Raw genomic sequence first — 14,107 nt, 5'->3', positions numbered from 1 at the left:
TTTTTTTTTTTTTTTTTTTGCGGGGTATGCGGGCCTCTCACTGTTGTGGCCTCTCCCGTTGCGGAGCACAGGCTCCGGACGCGCAGGCTCAGCGGCCATGGCTCACGCGCCCAGCCGCTCCGCGGCATGTGGGATCTTCCCGGACCGGGGCACGAACCCGCGTCCCCTGCATTGTCAGGCGGACTCTCAACCACTGCGCCACCAGGGAAGCCCCTAAGTTGTAATATTGAAAAATTTAATTTAATTTAGCATATATAAATTTGACCTCAATCCCTTTTTCCTCCTGACTCTTCTTAGGACGCCCTCAATAACCAACAGACATGCAGGTGAAGCCCAGAATTATCCTCAGTCTCCAAGGGAGAAAGCAGGAGTGGAGCTTCACTCTCCTCCTCAAGAACCAAAAGACCAGGGCTAGAAGGGAAGGCTTGCCTTGCCTCTCCCCCAGGAGACACGGATCAGAGACCAGCAGGTTACGTGCATTTAGAACAGAAGCTGCTGGACCCTCAGAGGGTCCCATCCTCAGGACCTCAGGTAATGCTCTGGGCCATGATGACCTTAACTGCCACGTGTAGTTTAGAAGCTGAGATGGCTTCTTCCAGGGCTTCAACTGCAGGAGACAGTTTGCTGCCTGATTCCTGGATTTCCCTGGACTAGAGCAGACACAGTTTGCCCTGAGTCTCTGCTCTGTGATGTGAAATATCTGCACTTGATCCTTCAGAGCACATTACTCTACAATGATCATTCTCTTTAATCTGTTCACCAAACTTTTTAAAACTTAGAAACTGTATGCCAGTTCCAGGGGGGGAAGAGGGGTGAGAAGGAGAAAAAAAAAAAGGGAAAACAGAAGGAAGGAATGGTCTGTGTTCATTCTATGTTTTTCCTTAAGAATTGTCATTCCCTTTCTGTCACAGCTCACCCATTTGCTACCAAAACAGCCTATAGATACCTCTAGCACTGACATTACATTAAATATAATTGCTTGTTGCTTGTGTGCACCCCACACTAGATCTAAATGCCTTGAGAGTAGGGGACATGTGATCTGTTCTTTTATGTTATCTACACATACCGTCACTTGGTGCGCTGGACAGGATTCATATTAACTCTATATACTTCAGTTCTCCCATCGTTTAAGTGGATATAATACATATTCTAACTTCACAGGGCTATTGTAAGGGTAAAATTAGTAAGAAAGAAAAACTGAAAGTACTATACACTTCACAATTAATAGTATTCCTCAACCTTGATCTCCATAATACACTAGAGGGTTTATTAAAGCATTCATAACACAGAAGCCTCATTCCTTTATGTGTGTGCTCAGCAACAGAGTTCACAGCCAGTTGTTTCCCACCTGTATTTACTCTCTTGACATCTATTTCTGGAAATCTGTGTCAAGTATGTGAGCAACAAAAAATAAAAGGAAAAATCAAGAAATCATTTCCTAAAGGTTAAAATTGTTGTTTAAACGCTATCGAGAGAAAATAAAAACAGAAAATTTTAACCAAACAAAACATTCTGTACAAAGTAAAATCATCTCTCACTTAACACAAGTTCCCATTATGTCAGAAGACTGATCTCCACTTTTTAACTCTGCGATTAACAATTTTATAATAAAACCCAGAAGAAATAAAACCGTAACTCTGAATCTAACACTGAAAACCAGCCCTTCTGCTTATTGCTGATTATGGCCCCTCTATTGAGTTAACTTGTCTCCCTGAGAAAGAGATGTTCAAGTTCTAAGCCCTGGAACTTGTGAATGTGATCTTATTTTAAAATAGGGTCTTTGTAGATGTAATTAAGTTAAGATCAGGTCATTAGAGTGGGCCCTGAATCCCATGAGTGGTATCTTTATAAGAGAAAGGGGAGGGAGACTTGGGTACAGAGACACAGAGGAGACACACGCCGGCAAGAAGGCCATGTGACAATGGAAGCAGAGATTGGAGTGATGCATGCAGCTACAAAGCCAAGGAGGGCCATGAACTCCAAGGACTGCTGGGGGCCTCCAGAGGCTAGGAAGAGGCAGGAAAGGATTCTTCTCTAGACCTTTCAGAGGAAGCACGGCCCTGCTGACACCTTGATTTCAGACTTCTAGCCTCTGAAACTGTGAGAGAATAAATTCCTTTTGTTTTTAAGCCACTGAATTTGTGGTGATTTGTTACAGCTGCCCTAAGAAATTAATAGAGCCTAAAAAAGAGGAACATACATCAGTTATAGCAGAAAGAGTTCAAAATAAAGAAATAGTTTTACGGCATCCATTTTTCCCAGTTGCCTTACAAAGTTAGAGGGAAAGTATTTGGAAGGTAAGATTTCACTAGAAGGAATGACAACATACAAATGACCCCTGAACAACACAGGGGTTAGGGGTGATGACCCACTGCACAGTCAGAAATCCATGTATAACTTCCAGCTGGCTCTCCATATACACGGTTCCACATCTACAGATTCAGCCAAGAGCAGATCACACAGTACTGCAGTATTTACTATCGAAAAAAAAAATCCGTGTTTAAGTGGACCCTGTGCTGTTCATGGGTGAACTGTATTGTCTTTTCACCTCCTACCCATGTAAGAGCATGTTAATCAGGGAGCAGCCATAAGGCTACTTCTAGAAAATTCTACCCAAGGGTTCTTCTGTTCTATGTACATCTTACTAATACTTGATTGCTTTGTACACACATTGATCTTGGTTTGGCATTCTATCACAGCCACAGAAACCTCTCATTCTGTGATCCAATACTTGTTTTCTAACAGTCAACCTGTGTAACTCTCCCTTCGGTGCTTTTCCTGCATTACTGATGTTGTGTTGAATATTTAAAGGTGCAGTAGACACGTGGTACCCTGCCCTTTTCACAGTCATCTAACTACACTCATCATCAGGATTGTGGCTGAAACAGAAGCAAGGATACAGCACAATCCACTTTCCATTACTCTTGAGAAAGTAAAGCCAATGGTTGGAACGGTAGCCGGACAAACAACACCATCAGAATTATCTTCTTTAATAATGAAGTATGATGAGAACCAAACTCATGATGGTGTAATAATCAACCATCTGCTTTGGGTACTGTGGCTACTCAGATCTAATAATTTCCTGCAAAAGTAGAAACGAAGCACTGCCCCATATACAGCAGCCTGTTCTCTGAGTCATGCAAAAACCATTACTGATTTCTGATAGCATAATTTATAATCCCTGAGGGAACTCCATCATGAGCTAAGATAACCCTATGCATTTGCTCATGCTTGGTATTACATCTAAGTAAAGCAAAACCACAAAAACTGACAAGCATATTCCAAGTAACAAGTGTATTCCTGAAGGAAAAGAAAATGAAACAAAAGTATTGGCAAAACTTGGGGAGTTTCTGTGAACTGTGACTCTTAGATATAGGTCATGAGGCCCAGCTGGGTTTTGCTTCAGTGAGCAGCTTTCACTGTCATCAAAACTCTGCTCCCAATTTCCAACTCTGGTATTAAACTGGGAAAAGTTCATTTCTAATTCAGGTTCTGTATATCTTACCATAAAGACGTAGGACCTGCAAGAGGCCAACAGAATGATACACTTCAACAGAGCTAATGCCTTAGCCAGGGCTGGCACACTTACCAGCTTTAAACTCACATCTATGCCGGCTGGGAGAGAGTGCTGAAGGACCAAAGGGGCAGCACGTGTGTTATTTAAAGATTTAGATGTCCAGTGTGACCCAGATGGAATGATTTTTCCAAATAAATTATAGCCATTTTTTGACAAATAAGGTATCTAACCCAAATCAATACTAAATGGCCTTCTCTTGAAAACATTTTATTAGTACAAAGAAAGAGAAAAGCTGTATTTCTTTACAGACACTGGAGGAGACTGATAACTCGATCTTGGGGCCACAAATATATATCCTATCTAGCTTTAGATAACCCTTTCCCAAAAATGTGTGGACAGCATTTATTTATAGTCTTTTCCTAAATGGCTCTGCCTCACTAAATACAGAATTGTAAGCAGAATTAGCTCAATGTTATGTTACAAAGACACCATCATGCTGTGCTAGTGTATTTTAATAGATTCTTTCTCAAGGTTCGACTGTACAAAGAGTGCTTCCACTTATGCAAGGCCTCAGGATCAGGTGAGACCTTATCTACACATTCTCTACCCAGGCTCAAACTCTCCCAGCCAGGGACTCCTTCAAAACTTTAATAAAAGATATCACTTGATCTCCCCACCAAACCAAACCAAACCAAACCAAACTACAAATACACAAACATACAAATAGCTGTACTAATTTCTAAAGGTTCCCATACCCACCCAGGGTTCTATAAACTTCACATTAAAAATTGCTGGGACTTCCCTGGTGGTCCAGTGGTTAAGACTCTGCGTTCCCAAGGCAGGGGGCCCAGGTTCAAGCCCTGGTCAGGGAACTAGATCCCGCATGCATAGGAGAAGGAAGGAAGGGAGGGAGGGAGGGAGGGAGGGAAGGAGGATGGAAGGAAGGAAGGAAGGAAGGGTGGATGAAAGAAAGAATGAACGAAAGAAAGAATTGCTGAAGCAAGATTATAAAATCAGAAATCTTTGGAAAACAGAAATGTTTACATTTCTGTAGTATTGGTAATTCTCTCCTGGGGTTGGGTGGGGGGAGGGAAGGGAGACATAGGTAAAAGACTTGAATGTTTTCGGTTTTCCGTGGCATGTATAATGAAACTTAGGAGTATAATCAAACGAGGACTGGCATTTTCTTCAAAATACTCCACACTAAAAAAAACCCCAAACCGTAAAAAGTGGGAGGAGAAGTGCAGGAGAGAGAGATGAAATAGTCCAGCAAATGCTGATGGTAGCGGAAGCTGCTAGGCACCTGGGGTTTCACTCCCTACTTTTGTGTATGTTTGGACATTTTCACAATTACAAGTTTAAAATTTTTCAAAAAGAACCCTCCAGCTAATCAAGACATCAGAATGTTAAGACATAATTTGACATCTGTGGACACTGAGATCCTAGCTATGGTCACAGAACCAAAGAACAGACATGTAGACAACTAGGGCTGATTCCATGATGCCAGGTTGTGTCAGATCTCACCTGGGGCTTTAACTTCTTTCCCAAACAAAAAGAGAAGAAACATGACAGGTTAGTTTTGGATACAGGCTCCGGGAGGGAGGGAGAGAAGGAGGGAGGGAGGGAGGGAGGAAGAGAAGGAGGGTATGAAGGGGCTTGACATCCACTTGCATAGTGGCAAGTCCTCTTTTTTGGGCCGTTCTGAAAGTCAGGGCTCTCCTGAGAAAAAGAAAGGATATGCCATCCTGACGACATCCTTTGGAGAATATCTTTAGCACGTGAAACTGAAGAAATATACGTCTCCAAAACAATTGGGGAGTTTGGGAAGAAAACAGCCCATGAATTCAAAATATCACTAAGTATGGTCGCTTTAAGATTTGGAATGGGCTTTCCTGCCGACCTTTCTCCCCCTGTGAGGGCCCTGGCTTTATAAGGAAGCTATATGCCAAGACAGATAAGTGAATTAAGTTGAATGCTCAGTGGCAGAGTTTGGCAGGCAATTCATCACCAGGGAAGTCTCAAGTACTGCTGGCTGGATTTTAAAGCACTTTCTCTGACTAGGCTGGACACGCCTGCCTCTGGGCACACACATTTTCTTAAAGTTGGCAGGAGCACTGCTTCGTCATCCCCTCTTTCTTACAGTCGACTCAATTATCATGGTCTCGGAAGACAGGGTTAGCAGGGATAACCTCAGGGATAATTTTTAGGAAACTCATTTTAACTGTTAGTTTCAGTCTCCTCTTTAACCAAAATCTTTTATTTAGCAACCCATAAATCATCAAATTTGTTTTGAGCTTTTTTACAAATCATCAAATTTGTTACTCTGTAGTTTCAACTGGATGCCTAATGATAATATAAAAAACTCCTGCTTACTAAATGTGCCCTTGAAATCTGTTTTCTCATTTTTCCCAATAACCTCATAAATCAGGCATTATTCTCTCCATTTTAACAGATATGGAAATGGAAGCTTGCTCAGAGAGTTAAACAGATCATTCTGAGATCAGACAAGTAGTAAGTGACAGAGCCAGGATCTGAACCTAGGGCCTGACCTGCCCTTTGCAGTATGCTGCATCATTTCTACAAAAAAAGGAAGAAACAAAAAAGGGAATCAAAAGAGGCAGGCAGCAAAAGATGGAAGAAGAAAACTGGAAAATACATTGGCAAATCTTTTTTTTTAATTTTTATTTTTTTATTGGAGCATAGTTGATTAACAATATTGTGTTAGTTTCAGGTGTACAGCAAGGTGATTCAGTTATACATATACGTATATCCATTCTTTTCCAAATTCTTTTCCTATTTAGGTTATTACAGAATATTAAGCAGCATTCCCTGTGCTATACAGCAGGTCCTTGTTGGTTATCTATTTTAAATATAGTAGTGTGTACATGTCAATCCCAAACTCCCTAACTATCCCTCCCCACTGGCCTTCCTCCTGGTAATCCTAAATTTGTTCTGTAAGTCTGTTTCTGTTTTGTAAATAAGTTCATTTGTACCATTTTTTTTTTAGATTCTGCATATAGCGATATCATGTGATATTTGTCTTTCTCTGTCTGACTTACTTCACTTAGTATGATAATCTCCAGGTCCACCCATGCTGCTGCAAATGGCATTATTTTGTTCTTTTTTATGGCTGAGTAGTATTCCATTGTATATATGTACCACATCTTCTTCATCCATTCCTCTGTCGATGGACGTTTAGGTTGCTTCCATGTCTTGGCTACTGTAAACTGTGCTGCAATGAACACTGGGGTGCACGTATCCTTTCGAACCATGGTTTTCGCTGGATATATGCCCAGAAGTGGGATTGCTGGATCATATGGTAGCTCTACTTTTAGTTTCTTAAGGAATCTCTATACTGTTCTCTACATTGCCAAATCTTTATGAACGGCATGACCTTGGACAGACTAACACTGGCTTTTACTTTTTGGTACCACCTTCAGGCAGCTGATATAAAACTTCTAAGTGATCCTGTTTTATACTCAAGTGACTGTCTTTATTCATTTTTTAAAACAAACATACATTTAGATGCTTACTAAGATGCTCTTCATGGAGAAAAGTGTCATTAAAGACGCTGAGATTTTAACATGGCACCAGTCATGGAAAACTCAATAAACAGTCAATTCTTCTGAATGACATCAGCACTGCCATGAACTTCTGTTATTGTGATCTGTATTTGAGTTGGGGATAAAAGGGTGTCTCCAAAGGACAGATCATGCAAATTTACGAATACCTAAACTGAGTAATATTGGGAACTAGAAATGTTTCTAAGTAAAGTTAAAGCCCACCTCAGTCTCACTCAGACCTGCTTCATGTTCCTCCTTTGCTCCCCACCTCAGTGAATAGCCCATTATCGGCCAGCAGCCAGCCAAGAGCCTGCACGGCTCTCAACGCCTCCGCTGCCTTTCAACTATTACTGACGTTTAGAATTCTTGAGGAAAGTCCTGAACAGAATTTTACAGGGGAAAACTAGCTGAAAAAGTCATAACTCTGCATAACCATCTGCCAGGACCCAGACTTCCTACTAGCTGGTAAAAACTGACAACGTGCTGTGATTGAAAAACCATTTCTGTGTGTCAGAGGACCAGACTTTTGACTGATACCCACCACTAAGGAGAGCTGGGACTTCAGGGCTAAAGAAAGGCAAAAGACACAGTGTTGGATGTTTTACATAACCCTGTTTTTCATTCTTACAGCTCAGTGAGGGAGGTGTATCGTTCACGCTTTAAAAAAAGGATGAAAAGGCTCAGAGAGTTAGATGCCCTGCCCAAGTTTACGAAGCAAAAAGATTTGGAATTCAAACCTGAAGCTGTGTACCACATTATACTATACCATATGACTTCCTATCTATAAAATTTTAAAGGAAAACAAACCCAAGCATATTGTAGAGAAATCTGTTGCTGTATTTCTCAAAAATGCACTGATTATAAGCAGCATCAACTTTGTCCACACTTTATTTCACATCAGAGAAACACCTAAATACCTGAGTCAAAGTATACAAGCCAAATTTCCTAATACTAACAAAGTGGCTGAACTAAATAGAAGAGTGGGACACAGACCGTGGTAAACTACTCGTATCTCCAATTCCCTTGGACTCAATACAGACACAATAAAATATGACAGTGCAGAAAACCGAAGAAAATTTATAGGCAAAGTCTCTCTGCCTGTTGCCAAAGGAGTGTGGAGCACAGACATATTAGGCCTGACAAATATTTGAAAGCTGAAGTTGGCAATTATCTTAAACACAGAGCATAAAATCATGCTTCTTAAACTGCCAAAAATGCTGACTTAAAAAATCTTTGCAAAACAAGGTACGTGGGACTGCTATGAACACACTCATAAAACAGAATTAAAAATAAGAAAACCAGTAGACAGTTTTAACCCTTTGCTTGTTCAATTCCAAATGCAATATTTCTAATAGTCGTTCAAGTGATCTATTCATCAAATAACAAGGAAAACTCACAGCTCAATGTAGGAACAATTGGTTTATGTGCTAAAAAATGATGATAAGCCTGTGGGTTATGGGTAGTAAGTCTAAGGTAATTCCTACCCGTTACAGAAACACTCCACTGATTTGGGCATTTATTTCTGATAAATGCAGAGTTACGTGGGGAGGGAGGGGTGGGAAGAATAAATACTGGCATCGAATCTTATTGCACTCACATAAAAAGCCAATGTTCGAGAAATACCAATACAGATATTCCTCATATGATATTCTGACATGCAGAATTTCATTACTACTGAGTTTAGAAATAAATGTATTTGTGTGTGCTTGCATGCACGTGTGTGTGTGTGTTTGTGTAATCCAACACCATTCTCTTAGAAAGTAATGTCAAAGGAGGGGAATCAAGAGATTAGGGGCAGAGGTTCTGTTTCTGAAATACAATCAGTAGTACTTTGCATCCAGTCCCTGCACAGGACTGCAGAGAAAATGGGACAGCGGGGAGAGAGGCAGGAAGAAAGAGATACACAGAGAAGCAATCATGAGAGACCACCAATGGTCCGCTTTCTGGTCACTGACACGGTTGATTCTCCCCTTGGTGTAAGGAGAGAGTGCTTTTTGTCTGTTCTCTTGGCTTATCTTTAAAGTCACTACTATCCTACTATGGCATTCATCACACATAATTACTCTTGAGGATTTAACAGGCTGATGACAGAGCCCTGTTATGTGGTTGCAATGCTACTCCATGGAAAGCTGAATATGTGTGTTCCGAGTGAACATAGAACTTTTCAATACACTGTTGAATCACTTCACGTCCACAATCTACAAACAACTGAACAAAACACAAGGTTGGATTTTAAAATTAGGCCTTGGCAATTAATGGCACAAGACTCATTTTACTAGATCCCAGAAAAGCGAAACTGGAGATGTTTGAAAGATGTGCAGTGTTTATCTGCTTTTGACAGTCACTGCAACGTCCATGAAGTCCTGCCTATGGGTATTTCTCTGAATGCTCAGATCAAGCACTGCAAAGGGCAAGTTAAGAGATAACTATACAAAAATAATTACATCTATTCAAGAAGTTACATTCATTTCAGTTTCATGAAGTTCTTTTTCGGTAATCTTTGCCCAATGTTATGCAAGAACTTTTGTTAATTTAATTCTGAGTAAGTATAAACCATTTACAAAGCAAGCTCCAATACCTCCCAGCAAACTAGCCTGCCACTGCTACTCACTCTCTGAAAGACACATCCAGTTTGCACCTGTGGCCACCACGGACCCTTTCCCTCGGGCGCCTTTAGCCCATCAAGCTTGAGGCAGGTCAAGGATGGCTGGGCTGTGGTTGTACTCTGGCGGGGCTCAACCACACCCAGGGTTAGTGTCCAAACAGGCACCAGATTAAGGCCACAGGCTCACTCTGAGCCTTCAACTGAGTGTCACAACCACTAAGGGTCTCGTGCTGGATCAGACAGCAGATATTCTGGAAAGTTACTGAAATCAAAACGAGCCTTCGTGCTACTGCTAATATATGCCCATTTAAAAGCACATGACTAGCCTATTAACTTTATTTCATATACTGTAATTCTAATGACATCTCAGCTATATGCCCAGAGACAAATGTCAGATAAAATTATTTTTTCTATTCTGTATTTAATAAAAGGAGTATAAATATATATATATATATTTTTAATTTTAATTTTTTTTTCCCTGCAAAGAATATCCAAACTAAAAACGGTTGAAAATCTTCAGGACACTGTACCTAAAATAACTAATGTATTTCTGAAATATAAAATATCAGCTGCTGGATTAAAGTTCTTAAAACATTTTCTAAACATTATCAATCCTGACCCTTACCTAGTACTCATTTTTTAAGGAGTACCCACTAATTTTTAGTGAAACTAGAAAATCTGAAAATTGTTCTGGCCGAAATGGTGTTTTACCCAAATGTTGGCATACTTCATTTGGAAGTATCAATGATTATCAAGCAGGAACACTGTCCTGGGGCTGATATTGCTTGGAAGCAGCTGCATAACGCCCTTGTCTTATTCTAAGTTTATATTCTTTGCCAATAAAGACAGTGTGAGTTACCAAGGAAGGGGCCTAGAGTGACAAATGGGAGAAATAAAATACAAAGAAGACTGGAAACCAGTTTCAATGGAATATAATGGGCTTCTCTCGCTATGCCCCAGCACCTGCATAACTGAATAAGAAAAATTTTTGAGGGATAAAGGGGACAAGAGGTGAAAATTAAGAACTGTACAGATTCCCTACAGCATGGTAGTTGAGAGCACCAGCTTTGCATCACACTTGACCAGGGTGCAAATAAAATCCCACTTTGTTTCCACTTCATAGATATGTGATCTTAAGCAAATGGACTCCGGAGCCTCAGTTTTCTCATCTGAAAAATGGGGATGACAGTTATTTATATCATAGAATTTCGAGAATTAAATTGGATCATAGATGGTAATATGCCAAGTAGAGTACTTGGCACAGAGTAAACTGAATCAATAAACAGTGGCTGCTACTATTATTATTGTTTTGATTATTTCATCCACACTTCTTCCCTAGCCTACAAAGCGTTTGCTTGCTGCCCCGGGCTCATCTTTTCACCACCTTTTTTACCATACTCCAGCCACCCAGTCTTCTTTCTGTTACCTGATTCCTGCCCTAGGGTCTCTGCACTGGTCTCTCCACCTAGAATGTCCTTCCCAAAGATATTAACATGATGATTCCTTCTATGACAACCAGGGCACAGCTTAACTATCCCCTCCTGAAAGAGGACCTCCCTAACCATCCACTCTAAGGGAACACCACTCATTCTCCAGCAGAACCCCAGGTTTTACTTGTCTGCAGAGCATGTATTCACTTCTGCTATCTTCTTATTCACTTTGTGTTTGGTTACTATCTGTCTCACCACACTAGACTGCAAATTGAATGAGAACACAGACATGTTCACAGCTGTATCTCCTGCACCCAGAGCTAGTCCCAAGCACTAGCAGAAGCAGGAAGGATGGAGGGAGAGGAGGGGAAGTGGATGGAAGGAGGGAGGGAGAGGAGGGGGAGGGGATGAAAGGAGGGAGGGAGAGGAGGGGGAGGGGATGAAAGGAGGGAGGGGGAGGAGGGGGAGTGGATGAAAGGAGGGAGGGAGGGAGAGAGGGAAAGAAATCTGAGGCTGGAAAAAATGAATTTGATGCTTTAAAGGTTACTACAGTTTGATATGGAACCTGGTTTTCTATATAAGTGGCCAGTAAGTGAATTCTCGTACCTAACTGCAGTACTGAAAGGCATGGCATCATGGAAGCAGGGTTTCAGATATACACACACATACACACACCCACATTCACATGGATATGTATGTCCACTTGCACATCTCAGGATGAACTCTAAGAGTGAGCTGCTAGCCATAGGCTCCTATGCACACGACACGTCAACTCATCCACTATTATTTTTCCTCATCTATAAATTAAACGGCCCGCTTCATTCCTTTTTGTCTGTTTTCTGTTATGACTACATGTGGTTTATTAGGCAAAGAGATTAGTCAATAATTCTGATCTGAAGGAATGTTTATGTTTTCTTCTAACAGAAACATGATTTCCCGACTTTGGTATTCTGGCAAAGCTATTTTGCAAAATATAAGCTCAGAATCTCTGCAAAACAACATTAGCGGGGCTTCATAAAACCCTAACAGCAGCATTTTGTTTTATCGATGGAATGGCAATAGTTCAGACAGAAATGTGTTGCCTTTTTCATGCTCCGAAGTACGAGAATCTTCAAGAGAAGGGGGTAATTAAAAGCAACCTGCCCTGAAGTAGAGAAAGGAGTGTAATTCTCAACTCAAGTGCCAAAGAAGAATGCGAGTACTTCAGCAAAGTGAGAAAGAGTCCAGAAATCGTCTGTACAGTATTTTTTCTTCCACTTTCACATTAGCAACATGTTAACATAAATAAATATATTGCATAATGCAAATAGTGAACCGTAAATTATAATGGAAAGGGACTGCTTGGCAGGAGAAGAAAACTTGAGTTGTGCACACGGTTTTGTAAGTAATTTGAATTGGTTTTTACATGTTAAATTTTTAATTTTCATTTTACTTCCAAGTTCATCATATACAGTTTTAACTTTTATCTAAGAAGAAAAAGTGTGTATTCTACTAGTTTTCTCATAATTATACTAATACTTAATAAAGTATTTAATATGAAGTTTGTGTTTCTGAGACTTGATTTCAAGGTTTAAATCCAGACCATTTTAAAGAAATAAGATGCATCATCAACGTTAAGGCGTTGGCTATAAAAAACTTTGCCTCCAGAATTTCTTGAAATCTCTTCGCAGAAAGACGGCATTTCTAATAGTTTTCAGAAGACTTACTCTACTGACAAAGAAATAAAAAAATAAACCTAGTAAAATGCCACTTTGACAATACAGAGGTGAGCTGAAAATGTTCACTTCAGCATATATCCCTTTAATATACATCCCTATACCAAGTTCTCCATGAATGTACAGGGAAAAAGTAAAATTTGTCTTCTAAACTTTTCCAATCCGAAGCTGTCACTATCCTGTCTCTCCTAAGACCTGAATTCTGAGGTTCCTGGTGATATGCCATCCATTTCCAAAGCTGGACAGAGGAGAAAGACCAAGACAGTGAGATCAGACATTCCAAAACGTCACGACTATTTTGGAAGAAAACAGACGGTGTTGAGGAATCTTACTTCCCAAGTTTCCTCGGTGCTCGTTTAAACAACGGAAACCAACAAGGCCATTCTTAGGTTCTAGACTATAACAAAACAGGCAGTGGACCAGATTTGGCCTACTGGCTATAGTTTGCTGACCCCTGCTCAAAAGTTCTGTCACTGCGCAAAAGCAATCAAGTCCTTAGCTCTAACATTCACTTGTCCCTCTTTCTAAACCGTTCCATTGTGCCTCTAAGAACGGTGTTGTCAAATTTTAAATCATCTGAGGGCTTGTTAAAACCCAGACCGGAGGGCCTCACATCCAGGGTTTCTGACTCAGTAAGTCTAGGGCAGGACTTGATAATTCATATTTCTAACAAGTGCCCAGGTGATGCTCAGGCTGCTGGTCCAGGGACCACACCTTGAGAACCACTGCTCTCAACTTCCTCAGTATATCAGCAAAGTACAGTACATCCTCAGTCTCTTTTTAGAACATTCCCTCTACTCTCTGGACTCACCTGCAACGTATGTATCTTCTATCTGATATCTTGGGAGTCCTCATTGGCAGTTCTTCTTCCTCATCCTTCACCTCCAATAAAACGTGAAGTCATGATTATCTGACGTCCCAGATACGTTTTGATCTACCCACTTCTATCCATCTTCCACCTTACTCCCGACTACCACCTTACTTTTCAACAGCCTTCCCGCTGTGCTCCCCACATGTACTCTGCCTCATTCCAAACATTCTGCAGAATGCATGCAGGATGATCCCTTTAAGATGAAAATCTTCCTTGCTTAAAACCACTCTGCTAGGGCTTACCTGGTGGCACAGTGGTTGAGAGTCCGCCTGCCGATGCAGGGGACACGGGTTCATGCCCCGGTCCGGGAAGATCCCACATGCCGCAGAGCAGCTGGGCCCGTGAGCCATGGCCGCTGGGCCTGCGCGTCCGGAGCCTGTGCTCCGCAACGGGAGAGGCCACAGTA

General features: G+C 41.0%; 1 protein-coding gene across 3 annotated transcripts in view; it reads right to left on the bottom strand.

Moving 5' to 3' along the window:
* The window catches only part of UBE2E2 (ubiquitin conjugating enzyme E2 E2), a 384,777-nt gene that overhangs the window by 198,072 nt on the left and 172,598 nt on the right, over nt 1-14,107 (bottom strand). Inside the window, exon 1 of one of the 3 annotated variants that reach the window (XM_028490278.2) lies at nt 13,642-13,700. The exons of the other annotated variants lie outside the window; for them this stretch is intronic. Coding sequence (XP_028346079.1) covers nt 13,642-13,685 — 44 coding nt within the window. The 5' untranslated portion in view covers nt 13,686-13,700. Of the gene's footprint in view, nt 1-13,641; nt 13,701-14,107 lie in introns of those variants that run through there. 3 annotated transcript variants of the gene reach the window in all.

The sequence above is a fragment of the Physeter macrocephalus genome, chromosome 1 (genome assembly GCF_002837175.3).
Source record: "Physeter macrocephalus isolate SW-GA chromosome 1, ASM283717v5, whole genome shotgun sequence".
Taxonomy (NCBI): Eukaryota; Metazoa; Chordata; class Mammalia; order Artiodactyla; family Physeteridae; genus Physeter; species Physeter macrocephalus.
This window is presented reverse-complemented; position numbering and strand designations above follow the sequence as displayed.